This window comes from Staurois parvus, unplaced genomic scaffold, assembly GCF_062004578.1.
Source record: "Staurois parvus isolate SC_StPar_1 unplaced genomic scaffold, SC_StPar_1.0 ptg000097l, whole genome shotgun sequence".
Classification (NCBI taxonomy): Eukaryota; Metazoa; Chordata; class Amphibia; order Anura; family Ranidae; genus Staurois; species Staurois parvus.
Window position 1 is genome coordinate 5,575,203 of NW_028317893.1, and position 24,638 is coordinate 5,599,840.

The following is a 24,638-nucleotide window of genomic DNA, read 5'->3' on the forward strand; positions in this document are numbered from 1 at the left end:
TGGAAGGAGCGGGAGCAGCTGGCCCAGCCTCAGCTGAGAACCCGATCCAGCTGCTCCCGCTCCTTCCACAATCTAGTGCTACCACAATTGCGGGAGGGGCAGAGCAGAGAGATGGTGACTGACAGTCACCAGCTCTCTGCTTACAGAAGATCGAGAACTGATCGATCAGCAGTATTTGATTGCTCAGTTCTCTGTGTCAAGGCGGCAGAGATAGATGCAGAATCGGATCAATGCTGCATCTACATAGAAGAATTTTGTTTTTAGAAACCATCACTTCTCTTTTAGGTAGTGGAAGTGTCTGGATATTTGTTGGAGAAAAATGATATGTTCAGTGTCACTTTAGCACTAATATTAGCATGCATTATTTACATGCGTACCGTGTTCCCTGTAGAAAAACAGTCAGTAAAGAAGTATGTGATGAGCCAGCTGTCATATGATGTTCCAGGGCTCAGTCCTCCATATGTGGGGTGTGGAGGTGTATCTCTCAGCCAAAGAATACTATGTAAGTTTTAACAGGCAGGAGGGTGTTCACTTCTATTCTTGCTATATTGTTGAATTCTTCAGAGATCAGTGCTTCTTTGAACAAGGCTGGAAGTGTACATGAGATCATGAGGAATGTGAACTTATTCTGTGATAAGCAGCCCTGCCCACTGCTGTGACTCAGCCATCTCCAGCCCAGTGTAGGCTGCTCCCAGGGACTGTGCCTGTCCTCTGGCTGGACTTCTCCCAAATCTAGGGAGGATCAGACTGAAGTCAGGCGCTCATCTCCTGTCTACAGTGTAATAACGGTGCAGGACACACACCAGGAGCACACCATGAGGGAGATCGTGCACATCCAGGCTGGGCAATGTGGAAACCAAATCGGAACCAAGGTAAAGGACAAGGCATCTGTCACTGCACTCACTGGCAGATCTCTGATCACCATTTATTTCAATCATCAGTGACTGTAAAGTATACCACTACTGAATGATACTCTTAGATCAGTGCTGATGTTCTGGGGGGAAGGAGATTGCTGGGAAGATTGAAAAGTTTTCAGATGTTGTATTGGGTGTGTCATGGAGCACTGTTCTCCATTTCTCAGCCAAAAGTGTGATTCCTGCGAGCTGTGTCCATACAAGGATTCCATTCTCATCTGTTTAGATAGCACAGATCCTGTATTCTATGTGATGATCACACCGCTATGAATTATTTCCAGTACATCCCACAGTGATCTGTACAAGATCCCTTTATAGTTTATAGTCCATCCAGGGTTAGAGACTTCCATGTTGGTTCGCCAACTGCAAAGTGGATGGTGGTCATACCCGCTTCGATTTTTATTATCTGATCAATGTGCCATTCCGCAAACAGCCATAACTTCACTTCTGTTCAATTAAGACCCAATTTAAATCAGATTTGACCAAACACAGTTGATCAGGCAGTGTGGAAAGTGATCAGTTATTTTGCATCAATGAAAAGCACTGAGATTTATTACAGGTACTTATATAGCGCCGTCAATTTACGCAGTGCTTTACATATATATTGTACATTCACATCACTCCCTAACCCTTAAGGGGTGTACAATCTAAGGTCCCTAACTTGCCTTCATACATACACATACTAGGGCCAATTTAGACAAGAGTCAATTAACTTACCAGCATGTGTTTGGAGTGTGGGAGGAAACCGGAGTTCCCAGAGGAAACTCATACAGGCACAGGGAGAACATGCAAACTCCATGCAGGTGGTGCCGTGGTTGGGATTCAAACCAACAACCCTAGTACCGCCAGGCGGAAGTGTTAACCATTTAGCCACTGTGCTGCTTTCTATTTTGATAGATCAGATTATGAAATGAGAGGGTGGAAACAGAGATGCAATCAATAATTTACAATTGTGAGTTACAATCGTATCCTATCGAAATCCACTTCCCCGTGTGTGGCAATTGAATGGGTTTTCAATTATAAGTACCTGAAATAAATTATAGATCGATTATTTCTATTGGATGAGTTCAATCATGAAAGAAATTGATCAAAACAATCTAAAACAATGACTTTGAGTTGGCAGGATGCAGAAAATGTGCTGAGCATTGTCTTCATAATTCACATAAAATCCACCAGGTTTGTCTATGAATTGCCTTTACAAACTATCCTAAGTAGCAAAATATATTTGTGTAATTTATACACAAACAAATACAACTGGAGACAACTGGAATAAAGGCACAGTAGTTGAACTGAGCAATTAGATTTCTTGATTAATTTTTCCGTAGAAGAAAAGCTGGAACCTGACCGATCACTATGGAGAATCATTACATATTTGTGGGGTTTCCTTTCCTATTGGGGGAGGGGAACAGATTTCTTGATTTATTTTTCCATAGAAGAAAAGGTGGAACATGATCGATCACTATGGAGAATCATTACATATTTTTGGGGTTTCCTTTCCTATTGGGGGGGGGGCAAAGATTCCTTGATTTATTTTTCCATAGAAGGTGTACCCTGACCGATCACTATAGAGAATCATTACATATTTTTTGGGTTTCCTTTCCTATTGGGGGGGGGGGCAAAGATTCCTTGATTTATTTTTCCATAGAAGAAAATGTGTATCCTGACCGATCACTATGGGGAATCATTATATATTTTTGGGGTCTCCTTTCTTATTTGGAGGGGGGGATTCCTTTATTTATTTTTCCATAGAAGAAAAGGTGTAACCAGACCGATCACAACGGGGAATCATTACATATTTTTGGGGTTTCCTTTTCTATTTGGGGGGGCACAATGGCTTGGTAATAACCACTTATTCTTTGCAGCACTGGGATCCTTGGTTTGTTTCTTGGCCAAGACACTCAGGTTCCCTTCACAATAACAGCAGTGCTTACTTGCTTATCACCCCCCCCCCCCTTCCCCCAATTGCCTGATGACAGTTTTTTGGTTTCTTTTTACTGAGAACAGTGATTTTGCATTGTGGGACAGTGCTGCAACTGTTAGCCAAGCATCTGGCTCCCGGCTGCAGTGTGGTTCCATTCATTTACATAGGAGAGTTTGACAGGCAGCACCTGGGTAAAACTGCCTCTCATCGTAGCTGCGGCAATGTGTACAAACCCCAGTGGCATCATGTCCGCTTGTAGGTGGGCGGTTAGGAGATCATAAAAACATGGATCAAATGCCTGTTTTTATCGCCCCCCTGGTGATCCGTGTGAATAGTGCCTATCTTCATGGAGTTTGTATGTTCTCCCTGTTCTTGCAGTTTCCCACACCCCAAAGACATGCTGGTGGGTCAAATGACCCCTGTCTAAATTTGCCCTAGTATATGAGTACATGTGTTATCACCTTCAGCATGCTGGTCCCAAGTTGGAAATCTGGGTAGGGCTGAAGAAAGACCCAGCATCCTATCTGCCAAAAATTTGCAAAGAACATTTGATGGAAAAAGCTTTTCAAACATATTAGATATTATGCCCATGAGAGTTGGATATGACTGTATGGATATATGCATACATTTTCATTATTATTCGTCCTCATGCACACTGGATGTTTTTACAGCTGCTGTTTTTGGCTTTTGGAGTTTTTTTTTCTACAGCTGCTGTTTTTGGCTTTTGGAGTTTTTTTTCCTACAGCCAGTAAACTCCCCAGCATGTTATCCTATGTGTCCATGCACACATAGACTGTAATCAACTTTTTTTAGCAGGGGTGTTTTTTGGATGGAAAAAAAACCCAGACCTAGTGGGTTTCTAGAGGAGTTTTTTAGCTGTGAAAATGCTCTAAAGCTGCAAAACGTGGTAAATGCGGAAAAACTGCATTTTTGGACTTTTTTGAGCAAAAAAAAAAAATTGAAGGTTAAAAAAAATGCTAAAAACCGCAAACGTGAAAAAATGCGTCAAAACATTGCTAAAGGTTAATGCAAAAATGCTGAAAAACTCATGTTTTTAATGTGGCTTTACACAGCTAACATTACCAGCGTTATTAAAACGCCCCATGTGCATGGAGCCTTATACATAATTTATATTGTGCAGTTTGTGCAGTGTTTTCCAATATGAAGGTAGAAAGTACATTTACAATACAATTTAATACAGGTTGCTTAGGAGGGCTCTGCTCATGACAGTTTACAATCTAATAGGGAAGGGTAAGTCACAAAACAATCCACCAAGCTTTGTCTACAATTTGCCTTTAAAACCAACATTACTGACAAAATATATAGTACCATTACAAATAATGAAACAAGGGAAAACAGGAACAAAGTTAGGGTTGTTTTCAAGAGTCATAAATTAGATTCCTTGCTTAATTTCTCTATAGAGGAAAAGATAAAACCTGATTTGGTCACTACAGGCAGCCTAGCCATATGTTTTTGCATTTCATTTACTATGGGGGGGGGGGGCAGCAGGACAATGGTTATGCCTTGCACTACTGGGGTCCTCAGTTTTAATCTCAGCCAGGGCATTATCTGCATTGAATTTGCCTGTGCCTGGATTTTTGTGGGTTTCCCCGGGTACTCCAGATGAAAACAAAAAAAGATGTCACATATGTGACATCCATGTATGTTATGTCATTTGGTGGAGCAAAAATGACTCGGTGTAATCCCTATGAGTGGCTGAATACAAGCCAACATGCACCTGCCCATAGGCACCTATATCTGGTCAGGTCCACAAATGCAAGCCTTGACACAGCCTTATTGTGTTTGGTCCAACAAACCTGAACAGATCTGTAATCCTGTGAATAGAACTCATAATGTATAGCGCAGCCCAAGGCATATTATGTTAACTGGCCCTATGGTGCCCTTTAAGGCCTTGTTCCCAGGGGAGTACACTCATGCTAGGGGCATGTTTTGCATGTAGTCAGTCCCATTCATGTCAGTTGGGAAGCACGGGCAGCTGCCTCTAATCTGACATCCATGTGGGTCCATGTCCCTGAACTGTGTTTGGGAAGGGAGAATGTCACCAGCACACCGAGGATCACCAATATGGGTCCAAATGTTTTAATGAATGATCATATAGTTACAGTAAGGCAACGTTTCGGAGTCTTGCAAGACCCCTTCATCAGTCACATGGTCACATGCCTGATGAAGGGGTCCTGCGAGACTCTGAAACATTGCCTTGCTGTAACTATGTGATCATTCATTAAAACTTTTGGACCCATACTGGTGATCCTTGGTGTGCTGGTGACATTCTCCCTTGCTGATTCTGTTCAGTTCCAGTCGACGTTCGCTGCAGCACCCACTTATACACGCAGCCATTTTTAACACAGGAATGTGTGCGTTGGATTGTACACTTGGATTCTGAACTCTGTTTGGGGACACGCACCCTCATGAATGTCAAATTGGGAGCTGTGTCCCTTTAGCCACTGTGTCCCATATTACATGAATAGGACTTCCATTGCATCCCATGCAGGCAAAACATGGCCATCACAAGGGTGTATGCTAAAAGTGGTTGTAAAGGCTCAGGTTTTTTACCTTCATGCATTCTATGGGGAGCAGCAGCTCCCCTAGCCCCCTCAATACTTAACTGAGCCTCATCATGATCCAGTGATGTGAATGGTCTGTCCCGGGTCTCTGCCTCCTCATAGGCTGAGACAGCAAGCGGGAGCCACTGGCTACCACTGCTGTCAATCACAGCCAGTCAGCCAATGAGGAGAGAGGGGGTGGGGCCAAGCCACAACTCTGTGTGTGAATGGACACACGGAGCAGATAGTGCCCCTAAGGCAAGCTGCTTGCTGTGGGGGCACCCGACAAACAGGAGGAGCCAGGAGAGCCTGCAGGGGTTCCGAGAAGAGGAGGATCCACTGCACACAGCAGGTAAGTATAGACACGTTTGTTATTTTACTAAAACAAATATGAACCTTTAGAATCGCTTTAAGTACATCTGTGTGGATAAGTCTTAAGACTTCCCATCAGTAATATTTAAGAAAGCATTGGGGTTATTAAATGTCACTTTAATGGGATACATAGGTGTCAGTTTAGTTATAGCTAAAATGAGTGGACAAAAAATAGTATTTGTAATGTTTTTCCTTTTTTTCATTTACATGAGGGTATATATGCTGTATATACAGTGTATGTGTGTATGCATATATATATATAGATATATAACAGGTCTCAACATTTTTGAATTTTTGGACCACATATTGCGATTCTGTTGTCTATACCTGTGTAATGTACAAATGTCACTTGTGTCATAAGAAAATATTTCTTTAGTAAAAGTTTAATTGAAACTAAGATCCTGTATGATGACCAACAATCCTGGAATCTTTCTCCCTTTCTTCAACCAGTGCTCATGTTGTACAGATTTCATGTGTTTTGGGCTCTGGGCAGGCAGCATACGTGTAGCAAGTGTCCCTCGTCTCATCCTCTTGGAATCCTGAAAAGCCCCCACAATCTCCCCACCCGGCAGCAGTCAGAACAGGGAGTGTCCTGGGTGCCTTTGCTATGCCAGGAATGCCACCAGCTGCTGTGCACCCACCTCTCACTAACTGCCATGCTATGGCCGAAGCCGCCACATTTGTCAGTGCTGCAAAATCTCACATTCCTCTAGTGACTAAAGCCAGCCATAAAAATACCATCTGATAGATTTCATTGACTTGTTTCAGTTTTGATTAGTAAGTATTGGGGACATAATGTGCAATTTGTAACTGAAGGAAACGTGCTGACACAAGCAACTGTTTTAACCAGAAACCTTTATCATTACTGGAAAATAAAAGAATGCATATCAGAGGTCATCTTCTAGCAGTTAGGCCACCCTTGTACCCTTGCCTCTTATTTCACCTTTAGCCAACCGTGTAATGCATATATGAAGTGACAAGAAAGGTGGGCTTTAACGCCCTGTCACCGCACATATGTGTTCATGAACGTTGCATGGTGAGAGTGCATGCTCTTGGCACACTGACTGAGATGTCAGACAGTTCTCATTCATGGTTTCTGATCAAGAGCCAACAAGACAACTCCCGATCATATGACCGCTGTGAAGGTGTGAATGGGTTCAACACAGGGAAATCGATCTGCTCCCGATCAAATGATCGCTGTGAGTGTGTGAAGGGGTTTCAATGCAGAGAAATCGATCTCTGCCCAATCATATAACGGCAGTGAAGGTGTGAAGGGGTTCAACACAGGTAAATCGATCTGCTCCCGATCAAATGATCGCTGTGAGGGTGTGAAGGGGTTCAACGCAGAGAAATCGATCTCCGCCTGATCATATGACCGCTGTGAGCGTGTGAAAGGGTTCAACGCAGAGAAATCGATCTGCTCCTGATCATATGACCATTGTGAGGGTGTGAAGGGGTTCAGCGCAGAGTAATTGATCTGCAAATAATAAACACATTTCAGGTCCATTCGTACAACTATGCGTTGGGCTACACTGGGCAGACAACTTGCATTGTGTTCTGTGCCCAGTTCTCACCATCCCGCAATGGTGGTGTGCACTTAAAAAGGTATGACAAGGTGTGCAATTTATGCCACACAGTGGGTTATTATGCATCAAGATGAATAAAATGTCTGATCAATAAAGTTTAAAAAAAAAAGATGTGATTGTAATCAGCACGTCCTCCTGTTTCCTTCACAGTGCACACCAGTGGCCACAGTAGAACGCAGACTGCTGGTGTGATTGAGCCCTTATACTTCTCAGTTCACTTTTTATAGGTAAAGTTGATCCAGGGAATATCCGATTGCCTCTCCGGAGATCAGGAATTTATTTATTTATATATATCAGGTACTTATATAGCGCTGTCAGTTTACGCAGCTCTTTACATATATATTGTACATTCACATCAGTCCCTAACCCTCAAGGGGTGTACAATCTAAGGTCCCTAACTCACATTCATACATACATATACTAGGGCTAATTTAGACAGGAGCCAATTCACCTATCAGCATGTCTTTGGAGTGTGGGAGGAAACCGGAGTGTGGGAGGAACCCAGAGTACCCGGAGGAAACCCATGAAGGCACAGGGAGAACATGCAAACTCCAGGCAGAGGGTGCCGTGGTTAGGATGAATTTTTCCCCCTGCAGGAGCAAATTGGATCATGCTTTGCTGGTTTTTTTTGCCTTCCCCTGGATCAACTGTGGGTATAGGATTATAACTTTTTTTTTGGTTGAAGTGGATGGACTTTTGTCTTTTTTCAGTCAGACTAACTATGTAACTATGTAACTGTTCTCCTGCATTTAAATGTACATGCATTTAGAGTATCTAACCTGTCTCTGGATGCAGATTTCTATTTTTTCTAATCCTGATCATTTCTCTTTGGGATATTATGTGAACTACAGAAGGTGTACATGTTTTTTTCTGAAAAGGAGAATTTTTATTGATTCTGTGCAAATGGAATGGGACAGATTTATATTCTCTGCCCTCACATACGCCCCCCAGATGTCATGCTCTTTAGTCCAATTCCCACTGCAGCCTAAGTATATGTAGCAATAAATACACTGAGTCATTGTATCCCTATATTGTGATAATTAATAACAATAGATATAAAACATAATGGCATACAAGGGTGGCAGGGTACATCCATTGCCATACGGCTATTACAGGCTGAAGCCGATACTTCTAAAATATAGAGTTAATAGGTTATTATAAATGGATAACAAATCATCAGTTATGATCTTATTTACAATGTATTCTTTTCTGTATCTGTGTGGTTTCAGAACTAAAATTGTTGTTTGTTTATATGTGAGTCCTCCAAGGAGAAATAGCTATGACAGAACTGCTAACTGTGGTGGAAGGAAGGAAAAGGGTTAAAGTCCAGCTTTAGTGACAGAATAAGACCTTGTTTAGTAAGATTGTCCTACATTTATATTTATTTTTGGTGTGCTACAATACTGTGTTCTCCATTTATGTATAGCAAGTAGTATTGTTTAATCAGAGAATCTGGAATGTATGGATCTTTACATTGCACCTAATGTACTTTGTTATGAGGTAGGATCACAGAGGTATTCAAAATTTGGTGAGGAGGCAGCCTAAAAAATATTGGTAGTTGGAAACATTATGTGGGGCATACACACTCACCAGCCACTTTATTGGGTACACCTTGCCAGTCCCAGGTTGGACCCCCTTTTGCCTTCAGAATTGCCTTAATTCTTCATGTCAGATTCAACAAGGTGTTGGGTGCATTCCTCAGAGAATTTGGTCCATATTGACACAATAACATCACACAGTTACTGCAGATTTGTCAGCTGCACATTCATGATGTGGATCTCCCGTTCCACCACATCCCAAAGGTGCTCTGTTGGATTGAGAGAGGCCATTGGAGTATAGTGAACCCATTGTCATGTTCAGGAAACCAGTTTGAGATGATTTGAGCTTTGTGACATGGTGCATTATCCTGCTGGAAGTAGCCATCAGAAGAAGGGTACACTGTAGTCATAAAGGGATGGACATGGTCAGCAATGATACTTAGGTAGGCCATGGCGTTTAAACGATGCTCAATTGGTATAAGGGGCCCAAAGTGTGCCAAGAAAATCTCCCCCACACCATTACACCACCACGCCTGAACTGTTGATACAAGGCAGGATGGATCCATGCTTTCATGTTGTTTATGCCAAATTCTAACCCTGAATGTCGCAGTAACCAGTCTGCCCATTCTCCTCTGACCTTTCACATAAACAAGGCATTTTTGTCCACACAACACAACATGCTGCAGCTGAAATCGAGACTGATCAGACCAGGAAACAGTTTTCCTATCTTCTGTTGTCCAATTTTGGTAAGCCTATGCGAATTGTAGCCTCTGTTTCCTGTTCTTAGCTGACAGCAGTGGCGCCTGGTGTGGTCTTCTGCTGCTGTAGCCCATCTGCTTCAAGGTTCCACGTGTTGTTCATTCAGAGATGGTATTCTGCATACCTTGGTTGTAACGAGTGGTTATTTGGGTCTCTATTGCCTTTCTTTCATCTTGAACCAGTCTGCCCATTCACCTCTGATCTCTAACACCAACCAGTTCATACAACTGCTCCTCACTGGATATTTTCTCTTTTTCAAACCACTCTATGCAAACCCTAGAGATGGTTGTGTGTGAAAATCACAGTAGATCAGCAGTTTTTGAAATACTCAGACCAGCCTGTCTGGCACCAACAAACATGCCATTTTCAAAGTCACTTAAATCCACTTTCTTCCCCATTCTGATGCTTGGTTTGAACTAGATGCCTAAAACACCAAAAAAAAAAACCTCGCCTCTTTTAAAACTCACCTCTCCTACTGACAGATTGCATCTCTGAGCACAGCAGGGGACCAGGAATCTGACATTTTTGGCAGTTATATTCCTTCTTCCCTGCTTAGTGGTTCGATTCACTGGCCTCTATGGGGAAGAACAACTATTTGTAGTGCAGGACCAAAAAATTTACACTTCCACAAGTGTCAGATTTTGCTGGATCTTCAGGCACTGGATTTTATGGAATGGTTGGTGGCATGGACAGAAGAAGAGCCGAGTATTCAATGTGCTATTTAATTTGAACATTGCCTCTATTGCCCTTACACAAGATGATGGCACTCTGTAGAGGACTGATTTTATAGATCTTACATGGGCTTGCTCATCATCCTTATTTTCTTGCAGAAAAATGATATTTTTCTGTATGCATTGCTTTATTATTTTGTATTAAGATATTTCTCGTCCTACAAATCAAGTTCAGAAAATGTTGTTTAATTGTGTAACTATCCAAGATAATCATAAGTGTAGAAGTTGTTTTCCCAAGTTCTAACCTGGACTCATTTCCTCTCTGTTCTTATTCTTTTTCTTTCCAAGTTTTGGGAGGTGATCAGTGATGAGCATGGCATCGATCCAGCAGGAAGCTACGCCGGTGATTCAGCCCTGCAGCTTGAGAGGATCAATGTGTACTACAATGAATCATCCTGTGAGTGTCTCATAAGCAGTGCTAGGAAGTCATGACATGGGCTGGGCACATGTAATGGGAGGATCTCTATTGTCTTGTACATACACCAAAGGGAGCTTACATTTCTGTAGCTAGGGCTGTAAAGGATTGTAACAAATAATTTATCCTGAGGTCATCAGAAGATTAATATCATTTAACAGATGATAACCAGAATGTACTGCCTGGGTTACATGCAGAACAAGCACTGAGTTGAAGTTTAACAAACTGAAGAAAAAGAAGGATGCGTGTACGCCACCAGAACTGTAAAGAGTTCTGTAACTCCCTAGCGAACCAATCACTAAGATTGGCCATACACACATAGACATTTTGCATTCAGCCTGCAGGCTGAACAAATAAAACAACTAGGAGCTTCCTCCAGCCACATTATGTATGCTAATGTATTCTGACAGCCAGTACTGCCAGCTGTCAAGATACCCAAACAGCTGTTCAGCTGACAATCTTCCACCCAGCTCCTTTGATTCTTCAGTCGATGGATGTCAGTTTAGTTGGTGCCAAGAGGGCCACCCACAAAGCTAATTTTGATGGTTTATCAAAAACTATCTGAAATATAATTGATTATTTGATGTATTGAGATTTAATTTATTCAGAGGTGGCTAAAAATAGCTGTAACTATTTAACAAACTATTTAAACAACGTAAAATTTTGGGGTGAAAATATGGCTAAAAATATATGAATAATGAATATGAGTAATGTTGTCTGGTGCTTTCCCTTTACATTGTAGCACTTGGCACAGATATCTTCTATTCTTGCTGGCTGCTTTTCAGGTACCCATACTGCAGCATAAATAACTAAGGTGGACAAGATGTGTTACTTATTGTACTCAAATTGTACTTTGCTGTAGTGGTGACTACAGCACCACTATTTAACAAACTATTTAAACAACGTAAAATTTGGGGAGGTTTTGTTCTTTCATGCTGTATTTTCCCTGCTTGGTGTTAGATCTGCACCTAACCATCTGAAATGTACCTTAATGTACTTTCAAGATTCTGTCAGTCTTGTTCCAAGTTAATAGTAAGTCCTGCCATGCCATGGAGGGGGGGGGGGGGGTCAAAGCTAATCACCACTTGGACAGAAGCCAAAGCCCTGTATATAACTATAGCCTTGTATCCAAGGAGCACCACAGGGATTGATCTGAAAACTAACATACAGTCATGGCCGAAATTGTTGGCACCCTTGATATTTTTCCTGAAAATCAAGTATTTCACACAAAAAAGGTATTGCATTAACACATGTTTTGCTATACACATGTTTATTCCCTTTGTATGTATTGGAACAAATATAAAACAGAGGCAGAAAAGCAAATATGACATAATGTCACACAAAACCCCAAAAATGGGCTGGACAAAAGTATTGGCACCCTTAACTTAATATTTGGTTGCACACCCTTTGGAAAACATAACTGAAATCAGTCGCTTCCTATAACCATCAATAAGCTTCTGACACCTCTCACCCGGAATTTTGGACCACTCTTCCTTTGCAAACAGCTCCAGGTCTCTCTTATTGGAAGGACACCTTTTCCCAACAGCAATTTTAAGATCTCTCCACAGGTGTTCAATGGGATTTAGATCTGGGCTCATTGCTGGCCACTTCAGAACTCTCCAGCGCTTCTTTGCCATCCATTTCTGAGTGCTTTTTGACGTATGTTTGGGGTCATTGTCCTGCTGGAAGACCCAGGATCTTGGACGCAAACCCAGCTTTCTGACACTGGGCCCTACAGTGCGACCCAAAATCCTTTGGTAATCCTCAGATTTCATGATGCCTTGCACACAGTCAAGGCACCCAGTGCCAGAGGCAGCAAAACAACCCCAAAACATCATTGAACCTCCACCATATTTTACCGTAGGTACTGTGTTTTGTTCTTTGTAGGCCTCATTCCGTTTTCGGTAAACAGTAGAATGATGTGCTTTACCGAAAAGCTCTATCTTGGTCTCATCTGTCCACAAGACGTTTTCCCAGAAGGCTTTTGGCTTACTCAAGTACATTTTGGCAAACTGTAGTCTTGCTTTTTTATGTCTCTGTGTCAGCAGTGGGGTCCTCCTGGGTCTCCTGCCATAGCGTTTCATTTCATTTAAATGTCGACGGATAGTTCGCGCTGACACTGATGCTCCCTGAGCCTGCAGGACAGCTTGAATGTCTTTGGAACATGTTTGGGGCTGCTTATCCACCATCCGGACTATTCTGCGTTGCAATCTTTCATCAATTTTCCTCATCCGTCCACGACCAGGGAGATTAGCTACAGTGCCATGGGTTGCAAACTTCTTGATAATGTTGCGCACTGTGGACAAAGGCAAATCTAGTTCTCTGGAGATGGACTTGTAACCTTGAGATTGTTGATATTTTGCCACAATTTTGGTTCTCAGGTCCTCAGACAGTTCTCGTCTCCTCTTTCTGTTGTCCATGCTTAGTGTGGCACAGACAGACACACAATGCAAAGGTTAAGTGAACGTCTCTCCTTTTTATCTGCTTTCAGGTGTGATTTCTATATTGCCCACACCTGTTACTTGCCCCAGGTGAGTTTACAGGAGCATCACATGCTTGTAACATTCTTATTTATCCGCAGTTGTGAAAGGGTGCCAATACTTTTGTCCAGCCCATTTTTGGAGGTTTGTGTGACATTATGTCGAATTTGCTTTCTTTCCTCCCTTTTTTTGTTTTGTCCCAATACACACAAAGGGAATAAACATGTGTATAGCAAAACATGTGTTAATGCAATACGTTTCGTGAGAAATACATGATTTCCTGGAGAAATATCAAGGGTGCCAACAATTTCGGCCATGACTGTATGTATGAAGTATGTACTTTAGTATTGTTGTTACATGAGTAACATTTTCTTTTCAATATGTCTTATTTTGCTTTATTTTAAAGAGAGATATAAATACTTTTTACCGATCGATGTCCATAAGTTGAGCAACCAATATGTCAACAAACAATGATCATAACAAAAATGGTACAGCAAGGTGGCACAGTCCATGATTGGTCAATATAACAAAACAGTGAAAGAGATAGCAGCCATAAGACTGAAACTATTGATTGATCTAGGTGACAGACATGGCATCTATCTAAACTTAGGTTCCATTAGAAAGAGAAATAAGGAGAGAAGAAAGAGGAAAAGAGGAGGGTAGAAGGAGGAGCCGTGATGCAGGGAGTGTCCAGTCCACTGGGGGGCCACTTATGCGGCTGTCAGGCTCGCCAAGGAAGTTGTTGGATGTTGATATGTGAGCCAATGGCTCCAGATTTTAAGAAATTTTGCATGAGTATTAGTAAGAATACTAGTCAATTGCTCATTAATAAAAATTCCATCCAGGTGAGATTCGACTTCTGAAACATGGTTGAATTGCTTCTTCCATGCCTTAGCAATTGTGAGTTTAGAAGCTAACAGAACAAAGTGGACCAATTGGAATTGGTGTTTAGCAATGGTCAGGGGTTTAAAATGCAGGAGGGCCAGCCAAGGGTCTTTAGTAAGTGGCGTTCCAAGTAGTGAACGCAACAGCAAGAAGATCCTGGCCCCGAAGCAGCCCAGCATAGGGCAGGTCCTCCAAAATATGAAGGATATCACCAGGGACCTGGTATAGGCCTGAGTATCCAAGGATAATATAGGCAAGTCTGGAAGGGACCCTATACTATCTGGTCATTACTCTGTTGGCAGATTCTGGGGTAGAAACTTTAATAGTGCAGGAGGCAGTGGAGGACCAGATGGCCTGCCAGTCCAAGGCAGGCTTGTGGGACCTCAAATCTTCCTCCCACCGAGCCTCATAGGCATGAGCTGTTGGCGTGGATAATTGGTTAAGCTGGAAGTATACTAGAGAGATAATCTTTTAAGCAGTGGGGTGCAGTGGCAGGTGTGTTCAAAGGTGGTAAGTGATGTAGAAAGGTCTTTTTCTTGAATGAAACTAGTGATCCAGTGATGCATATATCAGAAGAACTCCGTTGCTTTGAAGCGCTCTCTGATGGTTTGCCATGAGAGAATTGAGTCATTCTCAAAAAAAGAAAACACGTTAAACTTGTGCATGATCTACCAGCAAAGGAAAGAGAAGAGTTGAGACCTGGTGGGAAGAGGGGGTTGCCTCGGAGAGGAAGCAAAGGGAGATAAGGAGAAAGTAAATTACTGGAGTATTAAACACCATCCCAAACTCATGAGAGGGCTGAGGGTGTGTTTCATGAGAAGGCTAAATGTAGAAGGGTGTAAAGTGGGGGGCGTCCACGGTAGGGGTTGTATGTTAATAGAGCCACAAAATGTAGCTTCTTGGTCCACCAATAGAGGAGGCTCCTTAGCAGCATATAAGGCAATGAGGGGAGTGATCTGAGCTGCTTGATAATATTTTGGTAGGTTTGGGACCCCCAAGCCTCCCTGATGTCGGTGGATGTACATGGTACACCAAAGGCATCAAGGCAGGCGGGAATGCCAAAAGAAGGACATAACATGGTTTTGAAAGGATATGATAGAGAAAGAAGAGATCAGGATGGGGAGGGTGCGAAATAAATACAACATTTTTGGGAGGATGGTCATTTTAATAGCATTGATTCTTCCCATCCATTAGATGGGGTAGGCAGACCAAGAAGTGATTAGATGCCTGAGAGAACGAAATATTGGAAGGTAGTTGGCCTGATACAAATCTGAGTAAAAAGGGGTGAGTCTAATGCCTAAATAAATTGATACTAAAATCTTGTTGTGTTTTTTTTTTTTTTAATTAACAAACATGTCATACTTACCTGCTCTGTGCAGTGGTTTTGCAGAGAGCAGCCCTGATCCTCTTCTTCTCTGGTCCCCGGCCAGTGCTCCTGTGGCCTCTCCCTCCTGTCGGGTGCCCCCATAGCAAGCAGCTTGCTATGGCGGCTCCTGAACAGGCGTGATCCTGATCCAGTGGTGTATTTAGGTTTTGTGCTGCCCTAGACAACACAAAAATAGGCTCCCCCCCACGGAGATACCCTGACACCGACCAACACCCCCCTCCCCCATGAAGAGAGTCTGACATTGCCATCAATTTACTCAGCACTTTACATATATATTGTACATTCAGATCAGTCCCTATCCCTCAAGGGGCGTACAATCTAAGGTCCCTAACTCACATTCATACATACACATCCTAGGGCCAATTTACACAGGAGCCAATTCACCTACCAACATGTCTTTGTAGTGTGGGAGGAAACTGGAGTACCCAGAGGAAACCCACACAGGCACAGGGAGAACATGCAAACACCAGGCAGGTGGTGCCGTGGTTCAAACCAACAACCCTAGTACTGCAAGGCGGAAGTGTTAACCATTTAGCCTCTGTGCTATATTGCTTGTTGTGCCACTGACTGTATATTAGCATCCAGTCAGTGTTACATTCTAGGTTAATTCTATTGTGTGGTCTAAGCTGGCCACACACGATTCCTGTCAATCAGCTAGCTGAAATACAAGCTGCAGGTAGCCCTGCAAACACCACCTGGCTCAACAAACGATGAGAAATCAGAGCCAGGCAGAAAAATGTCGGCTGAACAGTGACTGCAGCCAATCAGCCATGGTCACTGTATTTTGAAAGGCACAGGTGACAGCTGTCAAAATACAACAGCAGGCAGTGGGAGATCCTTCCATTGATTTAGCATAGATGGAGGATCTATGGGTTATGTGTATAGGCAGCTTTACTAAGATAAAAACCTAAAAGTACATTTCCAGTTCTTCCTTCCAAGTAGGAGTTCAAACAAGGGCCATTTTAACCAGACATCAGTTACCCCCCCCCCCCCCCTCCCATGCAAACGTAAAGTAGACTATGTCCCGGAAACTGATAAAAAGCTGCCACTAATATGAACTGGGCATTGGCAGCCAAACAGCTGATACACGTAAGTTGGTGTCACACCATACTGCATGTTGATTAGATTTCTTCTTTAATCCAGATATTAAAACAACATATCTGTACACCCAAATTTGTTAATAAGTCATCCATTTAAATGGTGAACACCAGTGCACTTTGGGTGTTTTTTTTGAAAAATGCTCTCTGTCTCACAGTGTTTTCAAACTGGATACCGTTACTCTCATCACTGTTTATTTTGGCTGTTTTCCTACATCTCTGTTTTCTTGGCATGTTTCATCCCTTCATCTGCTTTATATGAAGCAAACTGTTTTTTTTCAGTGTCACGGCTAAAATAAACTTGTCCAACGTATTTGAGATCCCTCTGTAAATGTTTTAGACTGCTTGGATCATAAAATCAACACATATAACTGAATGCATATTTTGGTGTGTAGAGCCCAAAAACCCTAACCCTAGATGGCACGCATGGAATCCTACTTTTTAGGCCTCATTTACAGGGCACTTACATACATACAATTGTATGCATTTACACTCACTGGACACTTTATTAGGTACACCCGTTCAATTGCTTGGTTACACAAATTGCTAATCAGCCAAACACGTGGCAGCAACTCAATGCATTTAGGCATCTAGATGTGGAGAAGGCGGCTTGCTGAAGTTCAAACCGAGCATCAGAATGGGGAAGAAAGGGGATTTAAGTGACTTTGAACATGGCATGGTTGTTGGTGCCAGACGGGCTGGTCTTAATATTTCAAAAACTGCTGATCTACTGGGATTTTCACATACAACTATCTCTAGGGTTTACAGAGAATGGTCCGAAAAAAAGAGAAAATATCTAGTGAGCGACATTTGTGTGGACAAAAATGCCATGTTGATGTCAGACGTCAGAGGAGAATGGGCAGACTGGTTGCTGTGACATTCAGATGGTAGGATCAGAATTTGGCGTAAACAATATGAAAGCATGGATCCATCCAGCCTTGTATCAATGGTTCAGGCTGGTGGTGGTGTAATGGTATGGGGGAGATTTTCTTGGCACTATCAAGGTGTACCTAATAAAGTGGCCGGTGAGTGTATATGTGGTTATAGGACATATAATTTCATGTAATGTTAATAAATGGTATAAACATCAGGGGAGGACTGACAGCTCATGGGGCCCCCGGGCAATAGGGGATCATGGGACCCCTGTGTCCTTGACCACACTCAAAGCACACCCAAAAAAGCCTATAAAAAGGTACCAGGGGCATTTCATGGGGCCCCCTACTGACCCTGGGTCCTCGGGCGGTGCCCGAGTGCTCTAATGTTCAGTCTGCCCCTGATAAACATATACTGCATAACTGTACATTTTGCAACACTATAAATCAGCACAAGAGACTCAATTTTAAGTGTCCCTTGTGCTGTTGGCTGCACTTTTAGTTGAATGTTAAAGTCTTCTGTCTCCCTTTCTACACCTACTGCCATAATCTTCCAGTGCTGTGGGGGTTAATATGAGCCAAGGGACCTGTCACAGGCGCTCATCAAGTGTGCTGATTATGCCCAGCCTCTTTGCTCCTCCTCCACTCATAGAAGCTGTAATAGCTTCCATGATTAAAAAGCAATCTATCAATAGAGGAGGTGGACTTTTCAAACAGTCGTCTGTCATCTAGAAACCCTAGCCTTGCATCCTTCATTCATCATGTTACCATAGGACACAGCAGGGCACTTACCCTTTATTTATTCTCTCTTGAGAAGAGGAGATTCAGGGGGGATATGATCAACATGTATAAATACATCAGTGGTTCATATAGTGAACTTAGTGTAGAATTATTCACCCTGAGGTCATCACAGAGGACAAGGGGGCACTCTTTATGTCTGGAAGAAAAGAGATTTACTCTCCAAATACAGAAAGGTTTCTTCACAGTGAGAGTTGTGAAAATGTGGAATAGACTTCCTCAAGAGTTGGTTCTGGACAGCTCAGTGGATTGCTTTAAAAAAGGCCTGGATTTTTTCCTAGCTACACATAATATAACTGGATACTAACATTTATAGGTAAAGTTGATCCAGGGAATTAGTAGCGCACCAAAATGAAAATTCAGGATGCACTTGGCCAAAAACCGAAACCATAATGGACGGTTTTTAAAAATTAATATATTTTTTTTTGGAAAAAAATACACTTTAATGATTAAAAAAACACAATATATCCCCCAATTATTTTGTAAAATATGAAAGATGATGTTACGGCGAGTAAATAGATACCCAACATGTCATGCTTTAAAATTGTGCACGCTTGTGGAATGGCATCAAACTACAGTACTTAAAAATCTCCATGAGTGAGTCTTTAAAAATTTCCATAGGTTAGCAGTGTAAAGTCACAGATGAGGTCTAGTGCTAGAGTTATTGCTCTTGCTCTGACGTTCATGGCGATACCTCACATGTGTGGTTTGAACACCGTTTACATATGTGGGCATGGCCAACGTATGTGTTCACCAATATGTGCGAGCATAGGGGGACGGGGGCATTTTCATTTAAAAAAGAATATTTATTTATTTACACTGTCCCTTTAAAAAAAAAAATGTAATCACTTTTATTCCTAACACAAGGAATGCATGCATCCCCTGTGATATAAATAATAAGTGACAAGTCCTTTTTCATGGAGAGATATGTGGTCAGTATGACCCCACATCTCTCCTCTACAATGTAAAGTATTAGATCAAAAAAGCATTGATCTAGTGCTTTAAAAGAAAAAAAAACGGCCTTGTTTACAAGGCACCAGAAGCGGAAGTGACGTCGATCCGGTCCTCCAAGGGTATAGAGATGAGTGGAGGCCATCTTTCCTTCACTTATTTCTATGCCCAGTGCCGAGATGGATTGGTGGTTTCTCAGGTAAGGCTGTGGGTAACTGTGGGTATAGGATTATAACTTTTTTTGGGTTGAACTAGGTGAACTTTTGTCTTTTTTCAGCCAGACTAACTATGTAACTTACAGAAAAAGTCATGTTTTCCAAACACTAAAACCTCATCTGTCTATAGCCCTGGATTTCATGTTAACAAAAAAATACAGAAACTGCATGTACGCTTCAACATTCTATCCTCAATTATTTAATCCTGTTTCTATAAAGTTCTCTGTACAGTTAGCCCTCATAAATACCTTTTGAATCATTCCAGAGATCCCTATCTGCATCCCTATCCTATATGTCTACAAATAATTCTGCCCTCCCAGTTTCTTCCTTTATAGCCATCCATTCAGATCCATTGAGAGCAGAGTGTGAGGAGTGATGAGCCTTAGTGAAAGAGCACATCCCTGGCATCCCTTTAGGTGAGCATGTTCCTCCCTGCTGGCCACTGGATATTGCAGACTTTAGCTGTATTGTGCTGATCAGTTGCTTCAATATTGTTCCAGAAGCAGATGTGAGAATATAATCAAGCAACTGATGGGCAGACTGCACAGCTAAATTCTACACCTTAGGTGTCAAACTGGCAGCCCTCCAGCTGTTGCCAAACTACAAATCTCATGAGGCATTGCAAGATTGACAGTTACAAGCATGATTCCCAAAGATAGAGACATGATGGGACTTGTATTTTCGCAACAGCTGGAGGGCCACCAGTTTGACACCCCTGTTCTACACCATCCAGTGGCTTGTTCCCTGCTAGGAACATGGACATCTAAGGGGTGCCCTCGATTGTGTTCTTTCACTTTTGCAGTCAGCAGGAAGTTGATGTATCACCACTCTGCCGGTTGCCATGTAGAGCCAAAAACAGCAGCTGCAGCTATATAGATGAACTGAGAATATGCATATATGTTTAAAGTAAGAAATAAATATTTCAACAATACAGATGCAACGTTTTGAGTAAGTGAGTAGTGCTCTTAAATAATACTTAATGTAATCAATGTGAATTTAGTACCTCTTTATCATGTATTTTGCACTAAAGGTTATGTACACTCACTTTCAATTTCCCAGCCACATGACAGGTTTTATTTAGTATGAATAATGATATTATTATAATAGTACTTTAGGAGCAGCTAAGGAAATTTCCCTTAGTTACAAAAAACTATATCCATTATGACCTGCAAAAAAAAGGCAGTCACATGACAAAAGTTGAACACCAGACAGACAAATAAGTGTTATAAGCTGTATTCTTTTATGTAACAATCCTATTTTCTTCATCTGAAGTTTGGTAAAGGTCTGGAGAGTATCACGCTAGCTTCAATCCCATGCAGGTGGCAATGCTTTTCAGTATTATAAACCTCTCATATATCACAGGCCAAGCTCTGGATCTGTACAGACCTTCCAATATGTAGAAGATAGTCAGATCTATGCTGTTACTCATTCCTGTGATGTTTTATTCACGTTAACATGTCTTCTGCACATATACAGCATATTTTGTATACATTACCTCCATTCTAGTAAAACAGTTCAGTTTACATGTGACCAATGGGAATGCTGGTATGATCGAAATGTCAGTTTCAAGACTAAAAATGGAACTGTTTGTGCTCTCACAGAGCAGGCCTGTGCATGAATTTCTGCAACTCCATAAACTCAATATGTCATCATCCTGATAGGGACAGTAATGTTTAAGAGAAGGAACTGCAATCTCCAAATAATGTTGTAAATAGATGGATCTGCTGGAAGCATGAAATATGGAGGTGGTAGATGTAGTGTCATTTGGTATTGCATGCAATGGACAATGCTGCACAGATGATAAATACTGATAGCTCAGTAAAGGATGCTTTGAGCTGTTCTTGTGACAAACAGGAATCTGGGAAGGAAGTCTGCAACCGGGCAGAAACACAATGCAAAGATGAGGATATGTATTCACAAAGCTGTAGTACTTTCAAATGACATTTGTCAAGTCATCGAATGTACTGGGAGGTTTTGTATAAATGTTAATTCCAAAATCTCCTAAATGTATGGGCAGCTTTAGCAAACCTTTTGAAACTTACTTTGTGGTGTGAACTTCTGTTGTGCTCCTATGTTCTGGTGCGGCCCACTACTCTGGTGCCCACAACAAGTTCTTCTACTTTAAAAATTAAATATATGTAGCACTACCCCCTTAAGGGTTGTTTATTAATTTTTGGGTTCCCTGTCAATCTGGACCTCTTGTGTGGGGGTCCACTTTAAAACAATAGACACAGGGCACGCTTGAAGTAATGAATAGCAACAGCTGACATAAGTGCCTATGAACAAAGACAACTCCCTCTGACTATCAAAAGCAAAATGAACAGTAGTAGGAATCCTGCTTTGTTGAAAAAAAGGAACTTGTTGTTTCAGTTTGCACTGCTGTAACCTGGCCTGCAACTGTGTGTCCTGCAGTCAGCTTGTATGATAAACTGTAATGCAGATGTATCTAGGCCGCAAACCGGGGCAACTATATGTAATGTTCACAACTCTGTGCAGGTAGATAGCTGAGGTGGCAAACTGTCAGTATTCACTTGGTTAGTGGGTGCATGGGTCTCTCCCCGGATCATAGTGGTCTGGCAGATAGTAGCGGTCCATCTTTCCCTACAGAGGGGGTCACTCCACGGACTCTCCAGTTTAGAATGGTCTCCTGCTGCCAGATTGGACTGCCAGGCAGTGTGGCAGACCGGGAGGTCAGTAGGCTCTTTCCGCTCTCTCTAACCCTGGCTCTGGGGCCTAGTTCAGCACTTCAGGCGTCAGCACACCTCCTTCTCCTTCAGTCTCTCCCTGCACTCCCCCAGCCAATCTCCCGGGCTTTGATATTAATATACAATATACCCTTCTTGGGAAATGTAGTCCTGGACTGGCCTGCTCACCAGTTGAATCCTGCTGTACAGCATACAAATTCCAGAGGGCGGTTCTGTCCATGTGAGTGACCCTGAATGGAAAGCCACCACATTCTAATGTCCATCTTAATGTATTGCAAGTAATAACATTTCAGTGGGCTACATATGTAAGAACTGTTTCACCTAAAAATGGATTAATTTTTCAGTCCATCCAGCCCTAAGATTTATAGAGCTTTACAACTCAGTACATCTCTGTTTGGCAGGGCTGGAGATCTGATTTTTCCCAGATGGTAGTCCTTTGTCTGTCACTCTATACCCCTGGTGCCCAACCTGCAGCCCTTTGGTATATGATATGCAGCCCTCGGAACTCGGACAACAGTCTGTATTGGGAACATTGATTAGGCTAATAGCATCCATCTCTACTAGCGTGGTATAAAATGTTCCTAGTTTTGTATTGTCTTCTGCAACATATCCCCAGCCAATAATATATCATGTCCTCACTCTCTGACCCTATTAGGTTTTCAGTTTCTGGCAGTCTCAAGCATTCCATATATTAAACATTATGTGCAGCCCTTTGGTGATGTCAGGGGGCCACATTTGAGGCCCCTTTTAAGCTCATAAATGGGCAAGCACTGCTCTACACTCTCCTCCTATTAGCATGCTTCTTACATCACAGTATACCTGACTGGCTCCTTGCACTACTTCCACCATCCCCATTCTGAGCTCTGCTGTACAGGGACTGCAAGAGGCTGAGAAGAAGCCATATTCAGATACTTGCACTGCTCTCATTCAAAAAATAATGATCTATTAATGAATATAGAGTTGTATTAATTTGTGTCTTTTATATCTGTTTGGAGTTTAGCTCATAATTTACACATGCCATTAATCAGCTCCAGGAAGATCAAAGAAGGTCTAAAGTTACCTGTGAGTACTGTTACAATTAGAAGACGCCTATGTGAAGCCAAGCTATCTGCAAGAAGCCCCCGCAAAGTCCCACTGTTGAAAAAAAGACGTGCTGAAGAGGTTACAATTTGCCAAAGAGCACATTGACTGGCCTAAAGAGAAATGGCGCAACATTTTGTGGACTGATGAAAGTAAGATTGTTCTTTTTGGGTCTAGTGGCCGGAGACAGTTTGTCAGACGACCCCCAAACACTGAATTCAAGCCACAGTACACTGTGAAGACAGTGAAGCATGGTTGCGCAAGCATCATGATATGGATGTTTCTCATACTACGGTGTTGGGCCTATTTATCGCATACCAGGGATCATGGATCAGTTTGAATACATCAGCATAAGGAAGCATGACCTCTCCAAGTATTCTGAAGAGGAAATGCCCTTGAAATGGGTGTTCCAACAAGACAACGACCCCAACCACTCCAGTAAACGTGCAACATCTTGGTTCCAGACCAACAAGATTGACGTTATGGAGTGGCCAGCCCAATCCCCAGATCTTAATCCAATAGAAAACTTGTGGGGTGACATCAAAAATGCAGTTTCTGAGACAAAACCAAGAAATAGAGAACAACTGTGGAATGCAGTCCAATCATCCTGGGCTGGAATACCTGTTCACAGGTGCCAGAAGTTGGTTGACTCCATGCAACACAGATGTACAGCAGTTCTCAGAAACAGTGCGCATACAAGTAAATATTAATTAAGTGATTCAAAGGAAAGCAAAATCTTCAAACATTTTTCAGTTTATATACTGAATGTTTGAGGTTGTAAAGAAGAATACAAACACTGTTTTTTTTTTTGAACAGTCTAATATTCACTTTTCTTCATTTTTTTTAGAGGAACAACACAAATTTGATATATTTTTCTTCATGTTTTGATTTGGAATAGAATGTGTAGTGTTCCCAATGCATTTGTGTGTATGGAAATAAAAGCTATTAGAAGGATTTTGAGCTTTATTTACTTTTTTTAACACACTGCTATTATTTTGAACACAACTGTATGTAAAAATGTTATATCCATTTCTCTGTTTCCTTGCACAATTTAAAAGTCTAGCTCAGTTTGTTTTGGAGAAGTTCTCGTATGTGTCCAAATCAGACAGATCTGTACATTTGTACATATTTTCCAGCACACATTATATATAAATCTGCTAATGTAAAAGCACATTTTAGATTTTGAAAATATAATCAAAGTAGAAGTAAAGTAATATTTTTTTTCATTTTGGATAGAGTAAGGGAGGGTTATACTGTAACTCCTGTAATGTTTTTTGCCATATGTGTCCCGTAGGGGGGATTTACCTTCACTCCCTGTCCCATATCCAAAACAGAAAGTGAGACGAAATCCCTCCAAAGTGAGAGAAT

General features: G+C 41.9%; 1 protein-coding gene across 2 annotated transcripts in view; it reads left to right on the forward strand.

Moving 5' to 3' along the window:
• The first annotated feature begins 706 nt into the window (after nucleotides 1-706).
• The window catches only part of TUBB6 (tubulin beta 6 class V), a 29,264-nt gene continuing 5,332 nt past the window's right edge, over nucleotides 707-24,638 (forward strand). Inside the window, exons 1-2 of one of the 2 annotated variants that reach the window (XM_089671030.1) lie at nucleotides 707-872; nucleotides 10,674-10,782. In XM_089671030.1, the coding sequence (XP_089527156.1) occupies nucleotides 816-872; nucleotides 10,674-10,782 (166 nt within the window). In that variant the 5' untranslated portion in view covers nucleotides 707-815. The remainder of the gene's footprint in view (nucleotides 873-10,673; nucleotides 10,783-24,638) is intronic. The other variant, XM_089671032.1, reaches the window with a different exon arrangement.